General features: G+C 41.5%; 1 protein-coding gene across 3 annotated transcripts; it reads right to left on the reverse strand.

Moving 5' to 3' along the window:
• Positions 1–283: 283 nt before the first annotated feature.
• Positions 284–18,304, reverse strand: LOC139628633 (transferrin receptor protein 1-like). Of its 3 annotated transcripts, XM_071490493.1 has the most exons (18): positions 10,214–10,398; positions 8,985–9,068; positions 7,507–7,741; positions 7,048–7,213; positions 6,657–6,882; positions 6,458–6,580; positions 6,225–6,320; positions 5,504–5,643; positions 5,181–5,332; positions 4,954–5,073; positions 4,647–4,732; positions 4,463–4,526; positions 3,907–3,974; positions 3,692–3,756; positions 3,429–3,522; positions 2,884–3,105; positions 2,562–2,720; positions 284–2,060 (listed from the first exon to the last, which is right to left on the reverse strand). In XM_071490493.1, the coding sequence occupies exons 3-18, from the start codon at positions 7,694–7,696 to the stop codon at positions 1,818–1,820; spliced, it is 2,214 nt and encodes a 737-aa protein (XP_071346594.1). In that variant the 5' UTR covers positions 7,697–7,741; positions 8,985–9,068; positions 10,214–10,398; the 3' UTR covers positions 284–1,817. The 3 variants fall into 3 exon arrangements, with proteins under 3 accessions (XP_071346594.1, XP_071346596.1, XP_071346595.1); XM_071490495.1 differs by lacking the exons at positions 8,985–9,068; positions 10,214–10,398 and adding an exon at positions 18,240–18,304; XM_071490494.1 differs by lacking the exon at positions 8,985–9,068.
• Between the last annotated feature and the right edge of the window lie 2,719 nt (positions 18,305–21,023).

Genomic DNA, 21,023 nt, shown 5'->3' on the forward strand with positions numbered 1-21,023 from the left:
GGAGAGCTTAAAAGCGAGGAAAAACATATGGTTTACTTTGTCTCCATCATCTGGTCAAACACTATCACAGCAACTGTTTTACTCTGAATTGTCTCAAGCTTCTCAATGTGGCCTTACACTGTTGGGACTGACATCACTGTTGAATCATAAGGAATATCTAGCAGCTTGTTTGAAAATCAAAAATGTGTGTAGAAATTCAGCTTCAGTGTAGCAGTTTTGTCTAAAAACAATGGATGTTGTGGGAGAAATGTATTAGCTAAAGAAAGGAGGAGGTCAACTACTGTAAAATTCACAGTGTAATTTATATTTTCTGTCATTGTCACAATTTTCAGATACAAAAATGTCAACAAACAAACAAACCATATATACATCCTCCAAAAGACCTTTAAGTACTTGTATGTAGAAATAGAGTTTAAAAACTCACTATAATATGGTTACAAAACAAAAAGGCACAAGGAAATCTCTTAACAAGAATGAACGAACACATCAAAATAGAAGGAAGAATGTACTTTCACACTGACCATATCACTAAAAAACAACACATATTGCAGAGTGGTCGTGTTTTCTGGAAATAATCTGAATCTGAATCTGTTTGCATAATGATTTCCTTAAAGCTGGAGACCTTCAATATCAGTTAAATCAGTTTAATGATTAATGCAGTTTGAGTGCTGGGCAGAGCTAGCAACAAAATCTGATTGTCCCGAATCTACTTCTAGGTGTGCCCTATGCTGTCTAGTTGTTACTAGCATTCAAATTCTCAAGACTGTGGTATTTAAGTACCACATGGGAAAGTAAAGTGATATGTAATGTTTCCACAATAAAATGTTTAAAATTGACGAGACCTACGTTATATATTTTTTGAGTTGTGAATTGACATTATCCCAAACATTTCAAGCAATTCTCAGACCTAGAGAAAAACATGATTTCAATCATGGTAACAGTCTGTTTTATTTGGTCGTCTATCAATGACATCATATTCCCTATGGACATGCGTTGGCGTTGTGGTCGCCTGTTGGAAGCTTAAAATTGATTTTTTTTTCAGTTTTAGGCAACATCTTTAAACTACATTTTTTTTAACACATTGGTAATTTTCAACTATATATTTTAACTAGGTGAAGGATTTTAGTCGTAGGCTGTGAATTTATCAGAGAAGAAAGGACACGTCCTGTGTCCACAGAAGAGCATTGGTGAATCACTGATTTTTAAAGTGAAACTTGCTTGTGCTTTGTTCAGGGTTTGTATCAGTTATAATCCTTTGGTCCATTTGTTATGGAGAGGAGGACACCTCTGTAGATAATTTGGCCACTGATAAAATCCTCCAGAATGTCTGGTTCATAAGTTTGCAGAGAAATAATCAAAACCCTTCCCTGACGTCCTGTGTCTGCCTTATAGCAAACCTCCTGAACTAATGACACTGAAGGAATCCAAACCGGGAGAAGGTTACAGCAATGGTGGTCAATACATAACTTCCATGATCCCACGCCATTTCACGTCCTCACCCAATGCCGTCTTTTGTTATTGTTTTGATTGAGAGACCCCTAACTGCAGAAATTACATACTGTGCGAAAAAAAGAGAATTACCTACTGAACTTTTTTGTTAAGACAGAAGGCTTATGCAAATTATGGAATTCAGGTGATGACTGAGACACTGGTATCCATTTAGAAACAGCTCCACTTTTATCACTTCCTAAATCATATCACTTTAAAATGAGTAACTCTGACTGTTGGTGAATTGTAACAGTCTACTGGTTTTCACACCACCAGCTGTGATAAGAGGCCTAAACCATGAACAGGGGAAGGAGGAGGGGGAGATTCTTTTAGACTTCATTATCCAAGGACCAGATGTCCCCTGTGAGTGAGTTGGCACAGCCCTGAATGGTCCAGGTCGCCAGGGCAAACTGGTTGCGGAACAAGTCAGCGTCAGCCTCGGGGTTGTCGGCCCTGAGTGCTTCAAGATGGTTGGACAGGGCTGTGAGAGTGTGGGGACCGGAGCCCAGCAGGATGTGACGGAAAGGACTATCTTGGGGAGACACGTAGGGTGACAGGAAGTTTCGTTCCACCTACAGAAACAAGAGGAGAAACACAGGATGAAGGAGAGAAGGTTTACAAAAAATAAAAAGAATCATTTTTTAATGCTATGCCTTTGTAGGTTGGACATTTCACACTATAATACTTTGGAAAAATTTCAATACAATAATCTCCATTTGGATAATCCTCACAGAACATGCAGGGACTACAGAAGTATCTTCAAACAAAATGTGTTTTTTTAGCTTTCTTGTCCATCAGAAGTAGGAGCCTATTAGTTGTAGTATTAGTTGTTACCTGTGGACAGCAAATAAAATATTCACTGATCCCTTTTTCTCTAAAACCTCAATGACAATGTCAATGACAGCATTTTTCTTCCTAAATGCAACTTTAAATGCACTCTTTTTTTTTTTAAGCTAGACTGTAGGAATCCAAAAGATCATAAACCCTGATAATACATTTCTAAAGATACAGCACTATTCAGACATGCTGAGGGTTGCATTTTAATATTGAGCCCTAAACTGTAGGGATCTTACTGTCATGATGCGGTCATTGATGATGCGGCACATCTCGATGTCCTCCAGGTCACTGTTCTGGATTTCTGTTGCCAGGCTGCGAGAGGCACGTCTGTAGGAGCCATAGGCTGAGATCAGCCACTGCACTGTCAGGGCCTTGGGCAACAGCTGGGGCTTCATCTGGAAACACAAGATTAAAAGGATGTGCATCTTTAAGGCACATTTCAGTTACATAGTCAAGACAGCAGTTGGAAAAAAATGACAAATTAAATGACACTAAAAAAAGATAGACTGGCTACTTGAAACTACAATTTAGTTTGCAAAATCATACTTGGCCACTCACCCTCTGAACATTCTTGACTTTAACATTGATGTGAGCCACATGAGTACGTATGACCTTCTCGTACTTCCCCAGGTCCATGTGCAACAGATGATCATGGACCAGCCTCAGCGCTATGTGACCTGCGAACTGGGCCGATGTTACAGCCAGTTGAGGAACCTGGTTGGCCGTGGCAGAGTTCAGCTTTTCACGGGTGTCCAGCATTGTGCCAAAGTACTGGTAGTCCTGGGACATAAGGAGAATGCAATTTAACATGGCTCCAGAACAAAGTATGAAACTAATGTACTGCACAAAGAGTTTATAGCTGTTGCTAATTTCCGACTCCTGCCCCTAGTTTGGCTTTTACATGTACAATTCAACCAAAACAGTCAATTTTTGCCATTATAAAACTACAATACATTACAGATATACTGTATACTATATACTGAAAATATATTTATTACAGTAAAATACTATGACATAATAACATTTTGACATAATGGTTCAACGGTGTCCTAGGTTATGGTTCAAAAATATTATTCTGTTTTTGGTACTTCAGGTTGACTTACTGAGTTACCAGAGGTGAATCTAAATGAGACTGAGGGGATGCCAGAGAAGGCCAGGAAAGGATATGCAGCATTATCCAACTTCAGAGGCTCCAACCTGGAAAATAAACAGTGAAAAAGATTATTAAGTAGTGAACATTTGCCAAACGTGAGTATGACAGCCCACACATTCCAGTTCTGGATGTGATGCTAAGAAAGTTTTCATCATCAGAGATGTATCAACACTGGCATTGTGGATGAAAATGCAACAGCCTGGTCAGACTTACATCTCTGATTCCCAGTTGCCTCTTCCAAACTGAGAAGAGAGAGACTGACCCTTCATGAAGTTCACCTGAGGACAAAACAATCATATACGTTACCTTAGAATTCTGAAAATTAGAGAACAAATTGACAAATGGTTGCATTACTAACAATACTACAGGCTTCTATTCAAAGCGCCTCAACATCTGATTCACTCAAAGTCCTCCTGCTGTGGGTTTACCTCTTGCAGAGTGTTCTCGATCAGACTGTGCATCAAGGGACTGCCTGCTACTTTAAATCCACTGCGACCTGGAGAAGAAGACTCACATTCAGTCATTCTGAAAATCCCATACTGTCATACTGTAAATATGGGAAAGTATTAAACCTGCAATAACAGGTTGTTTTGACGTCTTGGGGACAACAGAAACAAGTAATGAACACAACATGGTTCCACTACATTCAGCAGCTGGTCTGTAACTGTCTGTTTGCCCTTTGATATCGAGCAGGGACTGTACGATGGGGTTTTACAGCTTTTTCACTTGAGCAGCTGCCTGCTGCCACCCAAAACAAACTGAAACTCGTTATAAAAGTGGAGAGGAGCTGCAGATTGGAGTGATACCTCTCCATAGGTTCATCTCAAAGGAATCATTTAACATCACATTGTCATTTAATACATTGTTGTTCTGTAAATCAATATCAGTTATAGTAACTTAACATATTTGATAACCTAAACTAAAGTTTAGCAAGAAACCTGTAGATAAGATGTCCAAGATGCTTCTAATCATGACAGTAAATACCTGTTACAACACCATCCAGGTTGACGTAGGAGAAGGCTTTCATGCTCAGAGAAGACAGATAACCCTAGTCAAGCAAAAGATAAAATGAAGAAAGAGTACAAACACCAATCAGTACAATTATTACTCCATTAAAGCTGCTGATGAAGAAAATCTTGTATTACGAAATGTATTGTGTAATTCTCACCTCCAACCACTCGGTGGCGCCAACGCTCCCATATTCTCCAGCACTCCAGCTAGCGAACACAATCGACCTCCTTGGCTTGAAACCATCTGTTGAAGTGGATAAACGGATAAATACATATTAACAAAACAGTAAATACTCAGATTTTGATTAGGCATGACTAGTTTCTTTAGCTCCTCCTGGACATACATGAGTCCGGATCTGATACGAATATAAAGTGTACATCCATTCTAACAATATTATTTCAGTCCAAATCTTTTCACACTATTTCACATTCAAAACTGAACAGTGGCTGTCATCTGCGACTTACCATTCTTCACCATGTCTGAGATGGAACGAGCCAGTTCAACGAGGTCGCTGGTGCCAACGGTTGATGCTGCAAAACCTGGGCCCCATGCGTCTCTCTGGGCACCGATAACCACATATCGATCTAAAATTTAAAAAGGCAATGAAAACACACTCATCACTCACATTATTTTCAGTAAACTGACTTCCTGATCACAGTATCTCTCTTGTTAAGTAAGCATCTCATTGTACCTGCATCCACAAAGCCTTTGATGACGCCGAAGACATTATGTATCCTTTTCTCAGTAAGAACGTTGTTGACCTCCACAGTGATAACATCTGCGTCTTCTCCCAGTTTGTGGTAGAGTCCCCATTCTGACGGTGCAGTCGGACCCCCCAGCTGCCTGTTGGACACAGATAATAAACATTATGTAAGCTGCTACAGAGACACCTATAGCAGATAATTAGAATGCAAGGTGAATATTTGAAGTTAGGCACCATATTTACTATGAGCTTTTATGTCTATCTTTTTAAGAGCATCATTTCTGATGGCACACAGCGTGTCTGAGCCTCACCTCAGAATGTTGGTTGCCATGGCTGTTGTGATGGTCTGAGCCAAGATTGTTGGTAGCCCTGAAGACTGCACAGGAGGAAACTGGGTGTGGTTGAAGGAGGGGAAGCCTGGGGTGTAGGGATCCCCTGAACCCATGTGGACCTGTGATAGACAGAAAGAAGTCTTATGAAGTTTGAGCAGCAGATATGAGTTGACAACAGATTGCTTCTGTTGTCAAGACTAATCTTCCCAGCAGCCTAGAGGCTTCTTCAAGCTTCAAAACATGAAATTAAGAAAATTATACAAAAAAAACCAAACATTTGAGGCAACAATTTACACATTGAATTCTACTCTCTTGTACCTAAGATTAGTCAAATAAAATATTCCTATTAGTTATTTACATACATTTGTTCACTTAGCAAGCACTTTGTCAGGAACATCCGTACACCTGCTTATTCATGAAATTACCTAGTGAGCCAGTGGCAGCAGTGCAGTGCATAAAATCATGCAGATACAAAGCCAAAGATTCAGTTAATGTTCACATCAAACATTAGAATGGGGAAAAAATGTGATCTTAGTGACTTTGATCGTGGCATGATTGTGACAGGCTGGTTTGAATATTTCTTAAACTGCTTATCTCCTGGAATTAAACAGTCTCTAGGGTTTCCTCAGACTGTCTCTAAATAAGTATCTCAAGTGGCTTTTATTTTCTAAACTTTGACTTCTAAACTGTCCACACTCACATGTCCAAAGAGCTGAGTGGTGTCTCCAATAGAGTAATCAGTGGGGTCTGCATAGATCAACACAGCAGAGGCATTCAGTTTGGCAGCATTGGCTACCTGTAAGAAAAAAGATAACAGCAAAGTTCAAAATTCCATACTTTAGAGTAACTGAGGGGGAAAAAAGAACAAAGTTTATAATAATATAATATTATATATAATATTATAAAATCATATTTCTTACTAAAACCACCCACCTTCTCAGCAAAACTGATCCTACCAGCTCTGACCAGCACGACCCTGCCACTCAGGTTGATGTTCTTGTTCTGCAGCAACATCAAGTCCCTTTCCTGCCCATAGTGTGCATATACAGCACCACCCTGGGACCAAAAAAAATAAAAAAAATAAATATATATATATATATTAGTAATTAACTTAAGTTAGCTTGTAGATTACCGTCACTGTTCCACTGGCACTATAGGACAGGAATCCATTTGGACGCTCCTCCTTCCCATTTTTGAAAACAACTCTGTTGGAGCCAGACGCTGGGGGGTCCTGAACCTTAACAAAGTGCTCATCAGTCCAGGTGTTCATGCCGTATTCTTTTAACTTCTTGACCACCTTGTTCGCCAGATCTTCATCACCAGGAGAACCAGCCTGATGACTGGTACTGGTAAACTCGCTGTTATAAGAGGAAGCAAAAAACATGAGGTGAAAAGAAAACTGGAGGTGCGAAAACAAGAATCAATGAATACGATGTAACACAAATTTCCAAAGAACAGCCATTTTAGAAAGAAGTCAACACTGCCTCACAGCAGACTTTACAGAGTGTGGGGTTAAGATTTACCTCAAGACAGGTTCAAATTTGGCTGCACTGAGTTTTTCAGCCAAAAGCTTTTTGACATCATCCCAGTCCATAAGGGGGGCAACGGGTTGTTCAAATGGGAGCATGGAAGCTGAAGGGGTGGGGGCCAAGTCCTTCTTACGATGGACCAGGTAGCCAGTCAAGTACCCTGAAAGAAGTGGTGGTTTCAAATAAGGAACAACCAGAAACAGGCAGTAACCATTAAAATGACTGAGGGGAAAAAAAAGTACAAATTGTATCTTTATCATCAGGAAAAACAACCACATAAAGCTGAGTCATCAGCATAGGTGAAGAAAGACATACCGGTAACAACACCAATACTGAGAATTATCAATACAGAAAAGAAGTGGTCCTAAAACTGATCCCAGTGAAATTCCACAAGATATTTTATAGTGAGTCTTAATATAAAACATAGCTTCTTCATTCAACGACCCCTCTTACCAATGATAAAGATGAAGAGGGTTGCGGCTGCCATGAAGCAGAGGTTCTTGGGTGTGCGTCCAAACCTTTCAGCCACATACGTTTTGTGGATCGAGTTGTGATTGGGATGGTCTCCCACTCCATTTCCCCCAACTTCCTCATCCACATCAGACGACAGCTTCATCTCCATGATGCTATTGTCACCTTCCATGTTCTTCAAGTTGAACCGTGTGTAGGAGTGTGGTTCCCTGTTAAACTAATGGCAGAAAAATGCAAGGATCAGGAGAAAATATGGTTTTATCATTAACCTAGGACCATGGTTTGGTTGATGGAACCCTACAATTGCAGGACAGAAGTTGGACTCTACGACAAATGGGATTTTTTACATATCCTTTTAATACAATTTTGACTTGCTTGGCACAGAAATTTGTATTATGAATGTGAATGTTTAACAAAAGTTCACCTTAATTTTTTTAAGCCACACCAAAAATAAAAGGGTATATGAGTTGTAGCTAATGACTTTACAAATGTTAATAGACCCTCTGTCAATGCCCTTTTGAGCAGTAATAAGGTCAACTTTTAGGTTGTCAGGTTGTGCAAAATCCAGTTTCCTACTCTTGCATGAGTTGCTTTCCTCTTACAGCTAACAAGCCCCAGAATTTCAGGACACGTACCACAGAAAAGAAGCTTGATGACACCTTATTAACAGTTACAGTAAGGCTTCATGGGTTTTCATTGTGAAGTTTCAGTTCAGTTCAGTTTAAAATATATACCATAGTATTGAATATAAAATTAAATTTGACACCAAATGACAAGAAGATGACCAACTTCTGCCACTGAGGTCACATCACATTTCCTGTCCGCTGTTGGGGTCTGCCATTTTGTCTGCAACTAGGTACTCTTGGGGATTAATACAATTACTTTGTGTGATTGCTGAGCAAGTAATCCCACTACGTTCTGTTAAACCCAGAAACTCATAGAAACTCCATTCAAACATCAAAACGTGCGCTCAGTTGGACGATTACTTCACGATAATTCTGAAATATTTCTGAAATATGTTGTCAGCAATTTTCCACCATAGAAATGAATGGATGCAACGTTCAGACACGAGAGTAGGTGACGTCACAGACAGAGTAGGAGAAGGTATTCAGCTGTTCTAAAGAAGTCTGTTCAACTCAAATTTCACTCGACACACATCATTTTTTGCTTTTACATTTTAGGCAAATGTGTCTGCTTTCACACAATTTGACTATTAAAGCAAACGGTCTAACACATTTTGCCTCTGAGTGACAGGAGTACCATCCAACTACCCCAAAGACTGCGATATAAATCAAGAAGATGAAGGATCTTCTCAGGAAAACTGGAAAGTAGCAACATTCTTTTTTTCAAAAATAAAAAATTACTAAAGTATATTAGATATGCAATATTATTGTCATTTTTTAAACACACCTTTCAAAGCTTAAATCTTTGTAGTTGTTTATCATGGATTAAACTCTCACCTTCTTTTCAGCACAGCTCAAACTGGCTGACGTCTTCTGTGACAGCTGGTCAGGGTGTGGTCAGTTATCAGTGTCAGTCCAGACCTCAAGCATTGGAAAGATTTTATATTTTAGATGACTCCATTTCCTCTATTCCCTGAACCACATTACACATAACTAACTGTTGTCCTTGTCATCACCTTGTAGATATCATGCCACCAAAAAAGAGACATCAGGAGTTTTTTCACCTCCCACAGTGTAAGTAATAGGTAGTAAACTAACCAGCCAGCAGTCACAATGATTTAAAATGAAAACCTGTTGGCTATCTAACATCACCAGCCTTTCATTATTAGATTTTTGATACTGATGCATTACTAGATTAGCAGCATTTTACTGTTGTAGCTGGTCAAGGTGGAGCTAGATTTAAATGTGAAGCCAAGGGGAAAAGAGGAAATGCAACAGAAGCAGGACTAATTAAAATAAAAGTATTGGATGTGAAAACACACTTTTTTCTCTCTTTTCTGTTAACAAGAAATTTCCTAGAGTTTCTTTTAGTCTTTGATCTGTTACTGTGTATAGTTTTGAGTTAAATGTAAATACAGATATCACATGTTAATAAACCATCCAGTTGACAGCAAGGTTGTTGTGTCCCTACCAATGTTGAGACCAAACCTACGCCCTCGATGACAGATATTTATAGTGCAAGGTGAACGTTTAAAGTTGATAAACAAGGCACTATGTTTATCATGAGCTTTAATTGTGTCTATATTTTTAAGAGCATGATTTCAGATGTTGCACAGTGTGTCTGAGGCCCTGTTCAGACCTGGTATTAACATGTGTTTTCAGTGATCTGATCACAAGTGGTCAGCTCTATGTACTTCTGTTCACTGCAGGAGAAAATATGGTTTTATCATTAACCTAGGACCATGTTTTTTGTTGATGGAACCCTATGGTTGCAGGACAGAAGCTGCACTCTACGACCAATGGGATTTTTTACACTTGTCAGTATTTTGTACGACATACTTTTACTGAAGTAAAATCTTGACTGGATTTGGAAGTGTCTCAGAATGTGGTGTTGTCTCTTGTAGGGATCTGAATACTTCTACCATCCCTGGTTACTGTGAGGTGATGATGTTACTCTTTACTGCAGAAACACTAAATGTGCTGACAATAATAAGGCCTAGATGAATATTGTATCCATATTGAGAGCTCTACCATAAAAAAATTTAAACAATGATATATTAACATACCAGTATTGTAGTTTGGGAAGAAGCCTGAGATTCTGAGCAGTAGGTGACCTTGAATGACCCCCGATGTGTCACTGACTCTCATCTTCTGCTCACCTTGAAACGTGAACAAGCATAATACCAGTGTGCTCAGGACCGTTAACTTTCAGATCCCTGGAATCCACAAAATAACATCCACGTCAAGCCTGCTAGGGAAGAAAGGCAAGTGTGGGCCTCTTTAGTTTGGTCATCAGTGTGCTGACACACTGATTTCCTTTTTCAGTTAGGTTGTCTGGGGCCATTTCTCCTTTTACTTGTTTGACACACAAGTGTAGTGTTACTACCCTAGCTCTTTAAAGAAGGGAAGCAACATAAAACTGCATGTTTTTCATGGTTATTTTAAGTTTGAAGGTGTCAGAAAATTTGTAAACTACAGAGGGAAAATCCATCCATCCATTTTTTATACCACTTATCCGTACCAAGTCGCGGGTGGGTGGTCAATGTATGGAGCCAGTCCCAGCTGACACTGGGCAAGGGCGGGGTACATCCTGGACAGGTTGCCAGTCTATCTACAACAGGGCTGACAAATGGAGACAAACAACCACACACACTGACATTCATACCAACGGGCAATTTAGAGTCACCAGTCAACCTAGCGTGCATGTCAAACTCAAACCACAACTAGTGAGAGATGTGTGCCGGTGAGCAACATTAAATTACAAGCCGGCCAAGCTTTTATGATCTCAGTCCCAAACTGCATTTGTGTGATTGGAGAGCCAGGCTGGGTTCTGCTCCACTCGGGATCCATGGCTCAGGCAGGAAGAGGTTTGGCAATTTGGCAATTTTGTATACAGGACCACACATCCTGCTTAGCACATACACAAAAAGCATTAAAGGTTAAGCACAGGGATGGCGTCAACTATGGCCGTAACAAGAAGTCACTGCTAACATCCAGTTATATGATCCACCATATTACCGGATATTAGCAGTGCCTTCTTGTCACAGAGGGCTGAGGGTTCACAGGTAAAGACAGAGGGAGTATGACTGGCCTTTACTTAACAGAAAAACACACAATTCTTATGCCAGCAGCTTAAAATGGAGACAATATTGATAATTTGGTTATTGTATCACCCAATGTTATGTTCATACAGACGGGATTGACAAATCAACAATCCCTGTGATTGGGCATTTGTGGTGGGCAGGGGCAAAGCAGTCGCCACTGGTGGTAAATTATTAATAAATCTTTGTAAACAGGTGGTTCTTTTTATTTTTTGTTGCTAGGTTTTGCAACCCAGTTTATTTACCATCACTTTTAATTATTGATTATTAAGTGAAAATAGATGTGGTAAGGTTGTGTTACTGTCCCTATAATTGCTCTTTTGGGTAACTTCACTAATTATATGTATAAACGACCTGCGTGTCCCTTTGAAGTCGTCCGAGAGGATGAGGTGAGGCCTGTCTTGTATGACGCGCTGCTGCCGAGTTCCTTTCAGCGCGCTGAGTCCAAGTGGGTTATTTAATCATTTAATAAAAACAGCACAGCTACATTCAGCGGTCCACAACTTACACACTCGCCTAAAAGATGGAAAACGTGCACACTGGTGGCGTGTGTAACTAAACAACAAACTGAACAAAAGCGGTCAACAAAAAATTGCGGCTACCCACACTCGCCTCTCTCCAACCCCAGTGCAGGTGAACCAGCTCCCTATATCACCTACAACAATCATCCCCAGTGCCCACGTGACCCAAACCCTGTGCATTACCGTGGCAACCAGACCAAACAAATCGAGAGATGAATTGTCCACCAGTGCAACAGGCTACGGCTCACTCGTCCCACAGGCCAAGAGTTCCGAGGTGCCGTGCTGTCCATGATGATGACAAGATCTCCCACGACCAGATTCCTCTTCACTCCTGTCCATCTCTGCTGCTCCTGTAGTTGAGGTAGGTATTCCTTAACCCATCTCCTCCAAAACAAATCAGACATATATTGAACCTGTTTCCACCTCCTATGTGCATATATGTCTGAGGGTTCGAACACTCCTGGTGGTAATGTTGGTGAGGTCTTCAACAGCAGAAGATGGTTTGGCGTCAATGCTTCCAGGTCATTTGGATCCATGGAGGCTTTGGTGATTGGTCTGCTGTTAATTATGGCTTCAATCTCACAAAGCACTGTATGAAGGCTTTCCTCATCCAAGTTCTGTACTTTAAAGGTCGAGTTGAGAACCTTTCGAATAGATCGTATCAACTGTTCCCAAGCTCCCCATGATGTGAGCTCGCAGGTGGATTAAAACTCCAGTGGATTCCCCTCTGCAGCATAACATCATGGATCTGTACCTGATTCCACTGCTCGATGGCCCTCCTCAGCTCCCGCTCTGCTCCTACGAAGTTCGTTCCATTGTCAGAGCGCAGCTCTCGAACTTGACCTCTTCTGGCAGTGAAACGTCTGAGTGCATTAATGAAGGAGTCGGTGTCCAGTGATGATGCAACCTCAATGTGCACCGCTCTGATGGCAAGGCAAGTAAATATAACACTGTAATTCTTTACCATGCTCCTTCTGCTCTTAACCTCGAAAGGTCCGAAGCAGTCGACTCCCACACGAGTGAATGGTGGTTCATCTGGCACAATCCTTTCCTGAGGCAAGTCTGCCATCTGCTGGTGAACTGGCAGAGCATTCAGATGGCGACAGGTGATGCACCTTGACAAAACTCTCCTGATGGCTGAACTCACACCAGCTATCCAGTACTTCTCTCTCAATTTAGACAGCATATGATTACGGCCACCATGTCCGACTTCTTGATGTATGTGTCTAAGTAAAAGCTCTGAGATGTGGAGGTCGTTTGCCAGGATTATTGGATGTTTCTTTTCCATAGGCATGGACAATCTACTGAGCCGACCACCAACTCTCAGGATTCCATCTTGCAGCTGTGGACAGAGCTTATGAAGGTGACTGGACTTCCTGACAGGCTGCCCTTTCTGCAGACTGGTTAGCTCCTCAGGAAACCTTTTCCCCTGGCAGAACTTGATGATGGCAAGCTCAGCCTGGTCCAAGTCTTCCACTGTAAGGCTTCTCTGCGCCACAGTCCTCTTAAAATCCTTCATCTGCTCTTCCACAGAGGATGCCTGTTTTTCTTTGGTGATGTCAGACTGTGCAAAGGTCAGGTGTAACTGTCTTCTCTTCTTTACACAGGACATGAGCAAGGTTTTAATCTTCAAGATCCATGCCACTGCTTTCCTCAGACTTGTCCAAGAGGAAAAATATTCAACAAGGTGAGTTACAGGTTCTTCTCTGGCCTGAACAACATTCACTGCAGCAATGTTTTTGACCTCAGGGTCGCCAGGTGAAAGATGATTGAGGTCTTCATGCTCCACAGGCCATTCACTCTCGGGATGCAAAAGAAAGTGAGGCCCTGACACCCATGTAGCATCTGCAACAAACACATTAACTTTCACACCTCTGGAGGCCATATCTGCTGGATTGCTGCTGGTGTCCACATACCTCCACTGGGCCAGACAGGAAACCTTAAGGATTTGTGAGACCCGGTTTGCAACAAAGACTTTAAACCGAGAAGTCTCAGTCCTTATGTATTTCAGAACAGATGTGCTGTCCGTCCAGAACACAGAGTCCAGCAGATCCATCTGTAACTCTTTCCTCCAGAGCATATCAATGCGGCTGGCCATAGTTGCAGCGACAAGCTCCATCCTGGGGACTGTGACACATTTTAAAGGTGCTACTTGAGCCTTTCCCATCACGAAAGCACTTAGTACTTCCGAGGTCTTTGTTTCCAACAGCAGGTAAGTAACTGTTCCATATCCGTGTTCGCTGGCATCACAAAAGTGATGTAACCGTGCTGAAGCCACTTCTACAAAGCCTGGTGGCTTCATGCATCTACTGACCTCAAATCTGTCCAACAGATGCAGCTGCTGCAGCCAGTCCAACCACTCCTTTGAGACTGACTCAGGCACAGTATCATCCCAGCCTATGCCTCTCCTGCACAGGTCTCTCAGGATCTTCTTCTCTGTTAGAACCACAGGGCTCAGCATTCTAAGGGGATCGTAAATGGAACTGACGGTTGAGAGGATTCCTCTTCTGGTAAGTGGTCTATCTTTAAGTACAATCTTGAACTTAAAGGAGTCTGATTTAATGCTCCATTCCACACCCAGCACTCTCTCCACAGGTAACGAGTCCAGCTCCATGTCCAACCCTTCAACGCCTTTTGCTCTGTGATTCTCTGGGATGGCTTTCAGCACTCAAGGTCTGTTACTCAACCACTTTGTGAGAGAAAACCCACCCTTTGAACACAAAGACACCAGATTCCTGTAAAGCAACACTGCTTCATTCTCCGTGGCCACTGATACAAGGCAGTCATCTACATAAAAGCAGTGCAATAGTTTATCCACCATTTCCTCACTGTAGTGATGCCCGCAATCCTCTGCACACTTTCTGAGAGCAAAGTTGGAACAGCTGGGAGATGATGTCGCCCCAAACAAATGCACCTTTATCCTATGCTCAGCAGGTAGTTGATCCATATCCCCGTTTGGCCACCAGAGGAATCTGAGGAGGTCTCTGTCCTCAGGGGGAACCTGTACCTGATGGAACATGGATTCAATGTCGGCCATGATCACGACTGGTTCTCTCCTAAATCGGGTCACCACTCCAATCAGAGAGCTGGTAAGATCAGGGCCCTGTAGAAGTTGAGCATTCAATGATGTTCCTTGATATCTTGCTCCACAGTCAAACACAATCCTGATCTTTCTTTTGGTGGGATGGTAAACACCATGGTGTGGTATGTACCATACTTTCCCATCACCACAGTCCAGCTCCTCTTTGGGCACCTTCTCAGCGTAGCCTTTAGCCAGCAGGTCGTTTATAAAGGTGTTATACTCAGTATGAAATGTTGAGTCCTTCTGAAACCTTCTTTTCAAATAACACAAACGCTGCTCAACAATTCTCTTGTTATTTGGCATACTGACATCAATGTTCCTTAAAGGCAACAAAATCTGATAATGCCCCTCCACCTGTTTTGCTGAGTTGGTGACAAACTCCAGGAATCTTTGGTCCTCTCTTGACATTGCAGGTTGTTCCTCAATGCTGCTCTCAGGAAAGTCATTCTTAAACTGTTGCTGCCAGAGGTCATCCAGGTTCATGACTGAAACTCTGTTGACACTTATTTGTGGATGCTCCCAGTTAACAGTATCTCCACTGTTTCCTGTCAGTGGGCCATTAACAGTCCAGCCCAGCAAGGTACGGATAGCACATGGTCCATCATTCACGCTACACACCACTTCCAGCGGTTCCAGTGCTTTAGGAACATTGGTTCTTATGAGTAGCTCTATTCCTGCATCAATCTGAGGTAAGTGAATGTCTTTCAAATATGACCATTGTTTAATATCCCTTTCAGTCGGAATATTTCCTCTGTTTACAGGCATGGACTCTTGTGTGTAAGCTCTTGGCAGCTCGAGAAAATCGTTCCCCTCCAGTGCTGCAACCTCCAGTCCTGACACAATGTTGCTGTGTACGACTTTCTCCTGGCCCATGGTTCAGAGGAGAATGCGCCCCTTCCTCCCTGTGAGGTGGAGCTTTTGCATTAAGCTCTCAGTGCAAAACACAGCCGTACTCCCCTGGTCCAAGAAAGTAAGTGATAACAATTTTGGTTCCTTTATTAGATTTAACCTGTACCGGCACAATAGGCAGTTTGCAGTCCTGGTCTCCAGCCCCTGTAAGACCACTTGACACCAGTGTGTTATCAACACGCGGCTCTGGGCTCCTCTCTGTCTGCTCAGAATCATTAACGGGTTCCTTGTGAAGTACAGTGGGATGTTTAAGGCTACATCTTGAACAGGAAATCCTTTTGCGGCAATCTTTACTGATGTGTCCTGTACACAAGAAGCCAAAGCAGATGCCATTTTCCTTTAAGAAGCCTATTTTCCTTTCATGAGGCATTCTTCCCATCTGTACACATGCATCTAACGTGTGTCCTTCTCCACAGCAGATGCATGCTTTCCTTCCCATTTGTTTAATTTCCCTTTCTTTCTTTGCAGACTGATGTTTGTTCTCGATAGGGCCGACAGTGGTAGCAAAACTGCTGCCCTTGTTTCCAGGACGAAGCTGTGGCTTGGGTTTGTTTATTCCTCTATTCACAGTTATTGTTTGAGAGTCTTGTATATTGCCAAACACAGGATCTGTCATAATTTTCACTTGCCTTTCAATGAAATCAGCAATATCTGTGAATCTAGCTCTTCTGTCGTATCGTTCTTGCAACTCACATGCTCGGTTTCTCCATTTGTCTCTAAGTTTGTAGGGCAGCTTTTTAATAATGCTCAACATGTTCGAAGGCATATCCATATCCAAAAGATAGTGCACATCTTCCATGGCGTTACAACAGCCTCTAAGAAAGAGGCTGTAGTCCTGCAGGGCCTTTATGTCCTCTGCTTTAATTGGAGGCCAAGAGAGGGCTTTGTCCATATAAGCAGAGGCAATTTTTTGTTCATTTCCGAACTGCTCCTTTAATAAAGCTTTTGCTTTTGTGTATCCTCGTTCTGGATTTATGTGTTGGCAGCTTCTCACAAGCTCTTTAGCATGACCCTTTGTGTGTTGTTCCAAAAAATATAAACGATCACAGCTGACAGTTGTGTTCCTCTCAACTCCATTCTCAAAAGCTTTGATGAACGTGTGATATTTTAATGGATCACCGTCATAAATTGGGATCTCTCTCTTAGGTAGGGCTGAGAGGCATTGCTGTTGCATTAGCAATGTTGTTATGTCGTTTTGTTTCCTCATGATGCCAAGAACGTCATTGCTGGTTTCCAGATCCATTGTGTTAAATCCTTGTTGTCCATGTGAATCTTGTGTGTTGGATGGGCTCATATGAAATTGCATTTGGTTTTGTTCATATGAAGTTGTATTCTTGTTTGTATTTGTTTCAGTTTGTTAATAAATTCATCTGCATTGACATTGAGTAACTGTTTAGTTTGTGCCTTTTCCAAATATGATTTCATTCCATCCAAGAGTTTTGATGTTCTTTTTCCACTAGTTGTGCTTTTTGTCTTGAGAATTTCAAGTTTTGACATTTTTTCTGCAATTTCAGTGTTCAGTTTGAGCTCTTCTCTCCTTTTGCGCAGGCGTTGTTCCTCTTCTTCCAAAGCATGCTTTTCTTTTAATAATTTGTGCCTCATGGTTAAGGCTGCCAGCTCAGCTTCTGCCACCAAGCGTGCAGAAGAAGTTGAGGAGCGTTGTGACTGAGATGTTTTGTGCCTTCCTACATTTTTCAACACTGTCGCCTGGTTTAATGTCATCCACAATTTCATTTGCTTCATTCATTTCCACAGAGAGCAATGGTATTTCTGGTGAATCCTGTTGTTCCTGAGAGGTTTTTTGTTCAGTTTCAACAATCCATTTTTGTGTGTCCTTTTGAAATGTATTGCTGTAGTTCATAATGCTGGAAAACCATTCCTTTTGTTTAATGAGTTCTTCATCAGGAAGTAGAGGCAACAGTTCGTTGTGTGAGGTTGTGGCATTTTCACACAGTGTGTTTAAATTCCCCAAACATTGTTTCACTTGAAACACATCTTCCCTTTGTTTCATGAGCTCTTTCATTTTTGGGATCAAACCTTTAATTTTATCCACAACACGTTAGCGTTCATTATGCTGTTTTTCAATTTTATTCATCAGAGCCTTTTCAGTGAGTTTCCTTTCCCTGGTCCCAGACTCCATGCCAGAGCACAAGGCAGCGTCATTTGTTTGACTCATTTCAACCCCTTTTTTCATTCAGTTTCAGCGAACTGTGACATTTAAATCCATCCACAATGCACAATCAATCAGAACAATTCATTTCAACAAGGCAGCATCAGCGTTTCTCCTTGAAACATAATAAACTTTCGCATTCACAAGCGACAGAGTGCAGACGTCATTCAGCGCACGGAGCAAACATAATGCACAGACAACGCGTATCCGACCAGCATCCCTTCATTCACCTGCTCCAAACGGAGACACTTCGACATTGATGCAATCCGGATTCCTTCTCCACACACACACATGCACAGGTGAGCTTACCTGTCCTCTATGACAGATGTGTGATGTGGCGCTTTGTCTTTTGTTTGGCACCGTTGCACTTCCTGTGCGTCTCGTTGATCCTGTGAGCGATCGCTTCCTTGTTGCCTTTTTTGTTGACGATATAACGACCTGCGTGTCCCTTTGAAGTCGTCCGAGAGGATGAGGTGAGGCCTGTCTTGTATGACGCGCTGCTGCCGAGTTCCTTTAAGCGCGCTGAGTCCAAGTGGGTTATTTAATCATTTAATAAAAACAGCACAGCTACATTCAGCGGTCCACAACTTACACACTCGCCTAAAAGATGGAAAACGTGCACGCTGGTGGCGTGTAACTAAACAACAAACTGAACAAAAGCGGTCAACAAAAAATTGCGACTACCCACACTCGCCTCTCTCCAACCCCAGTGCAGGTGAACCAGCTCCCTATATCAATATGTTTATACCTGGTTCCCAGCTGCAAACATGTATTTTGTGCAAACCAGACATTAGGTGGTCTGAGCTCAGGTTTGAATATTTTCCCACCATATAATTTTTGGTATCACTTTCTGTCACTGATTTGAAATCTTAAGTGACATAAAAGAGGAGCTGATGCTACTTAGGAAACCCATGTTTTCCACATATACAACACCTTTAAATCTACTGTTGTTCAGAACATGCATGTTCGTACCCAAGACTACACTTACAAAGCTACAATATATCTCCTGCTGAACACAACAGTGGACATGATGGGATTTATTCTGTCTTCTCTTGGAAACAGCAGTCTCACTGATGAGGATTTATAGTTCTGAAAGTTCAACAACATTTTTTTACATCAAGTCGTTGTTGTAGTTTCATGCAACCACAGGCCAAGAATGTAAAGTCACTATAGAGACTGTAGTCAGAATGGATTTGAGTAGTCTTTTTTATCTGTGTAATCATGACTTGACACTCTGATGTGGTCTGCCTGGTGCCAGATCTGTCAAGCAACATAATGTAATAATGCCCTGACCTGTGTAGTTTGGTTGAATTGTAAACTCTGGGGCAAATATGTCAGAGGTGAACAGCACAGCAAGCCAACAGATTTCCAGTATCTGTAGCTGCATTCATGTCACTGTAACAATACTCCAACTGTACAAAAAGGAAATGGACTTTCAATGGTAATGTCTAGATTTTTTTTTTCTAACATGCAATCTCAGTTCCTGTTCCTCTTTTGTGAATGAATATCATTAATTCTACATTTTGGTAGCAGCAACTTCAGATGAATTCTTCACCTCCTTGTAAGTTGTATAATATCTGCCAGACATAAAACCAAGTCACCGTTTTGCAAGTTACAAATAAGCCTCAAGTCTTTCCAATCAAGTCTGGAGTCAAAGTAAATTTGAGGTTGCCTGTGGTGTTTTGGGTTTTTTTTTAATTATTTTTTTTGGCTTTTTATGCCTTTATTATAGCTTAGTGGAGACTGACAGGAAAGGGGATAGAGAGAGGGGAATGACATGCAGGGAAGTGTTGGACCGGTCGGGAGTCGAACCAGTGACTGCCTGCTAAGAGCGTCTTGCGCTCAGCATGGTACGCGCCCTGACCACTCGACTACAGGGCTGCCCCTGCCTGTGGTGTTTAAGGTCTCTGGAGATCCTAATGACTTTGATGATCCCAGGACTTTTTATCTGGCACCATCAGGTTCAATTTTCCATTTGTGCAAAACTTTGGTTTATGATGGATTGGCTGAAGAGTTAATTAAATGTTTGCACGCTAACAGGTTAAACTAAGATTTAACTTCCTAAACATCAGTATGTTAGCCAGGTGATTGTTTGTTAGAATGAGCCTAAGCAGAGTGGCACCAAGCTGCCAGTGTGATTGTGTAATCTTGTTCCTTCTTACATTCTCATCATTAACCACGAATTACTACACAGACACAAGGAAGTTAAACACATCATAGGGAGGGTGTTATGTGTATTCTTTTCACAGGATAAAATCAAGAGCTTTGCGCTAATGTAGTCAAACCATACACCTGCTAATGAACCCCACCCTTATCTATCTTAGGTTTCTTGGTGGAGCTCAGGACTGTATGAGAGAGACATATGTCTTCCGTTTCTCATGATGCTGCTCAATCCCACTAAAAACTGTTTTACCGCTCCAGTGTGTTTCTGTGGTAAAGACAAGGATGAGATCAGGCTTTGCAGAATGTAAACTCAGTTATGGTGATTCTCTCTTTGAGAAAAGCAAATGATGGTGGTCTCACAGTAACCACAGCTGGACTTAAAATCATTTATGGATAAACTCTTGTGTTGTAGGATCTGATAAAGCAAGCCTGTTAATGATACCTTACGTTGTATACATTCACTTACAGTATATTGCCCATTACATTATTCCCAAAAGACAGGTGAAAGAGATTTGTTTTTATTCTTTGTCTTCCTCCCAAGACGGTTTGACAATCTCTTTATTCTTCTAAATTACCAGGTGCTTCTGAAACTGCAGGCGAGTCTCAGGCTGTTGTGTGTTATTGTATTTAAGACGAAATGTGAACCACTGGATTAACCACTGGAAGATGAAACACTCTACCACTGCAAAAACACAATATAGAGTGAAAAAAAAGTTGAAAATAATTGTATTGTAGTGTGTGTTGTATTCTTCATTTCTGTCTTCCTGATACTTAAAACATGAATCAGTTTTAAGGTTTCACACCTTTAAAAAAGCCTCATTGTGACAGTCATCTGATAAAAGCCCGAGCAGAGTAGATGTTCATGGGCTAAGGTTCATCCATCTGGTTTATGTTTAGCTCAGAGTCTCAGTGAATTCAGTTTTCATGTTT

Source organism: Trachinotus anak, unplaced genomic scaffold (genome assembly GCF_046630095.1).
Source record: "Trachinotus anak isolate AG129_WGS33_773 ecotype Australia unplaced genomic scaffold, CSIRO_AGI_Tana_v1 ptg000012l, whole genome shotgun sequence".
Taxonomy (NCBI): domain Eukaryota; kingdom Metazoa; phylum Chordata; class Actinopteri; order Carangiformes; family Carangidae; genus Trachinotus; species Trachinotus anak.

Coding starts and splice junctions, on each gene's coding strand:
- LOC139628633 (XM_071490495.1), bottom strand. CDS start 7,696: ATGGAAGGTGACAATAGCATCATGGAGATGAAGCTGTCGTCTGATGTG. Junction 7,214..7,506: donor CCTCTTCATCTTTATCATTG/GTAAGAGGGGTC, acceptor CACTTCTTTCAG/GGTACTTGACTGGCTACCTG. Junction 3,757..3,906: donor TCGAGAACACTCTGCAAGAG/GTAAACCCACAG, acceptor TTTTGTCCTCAG/GTGAACTTCATGAAGGGTCA.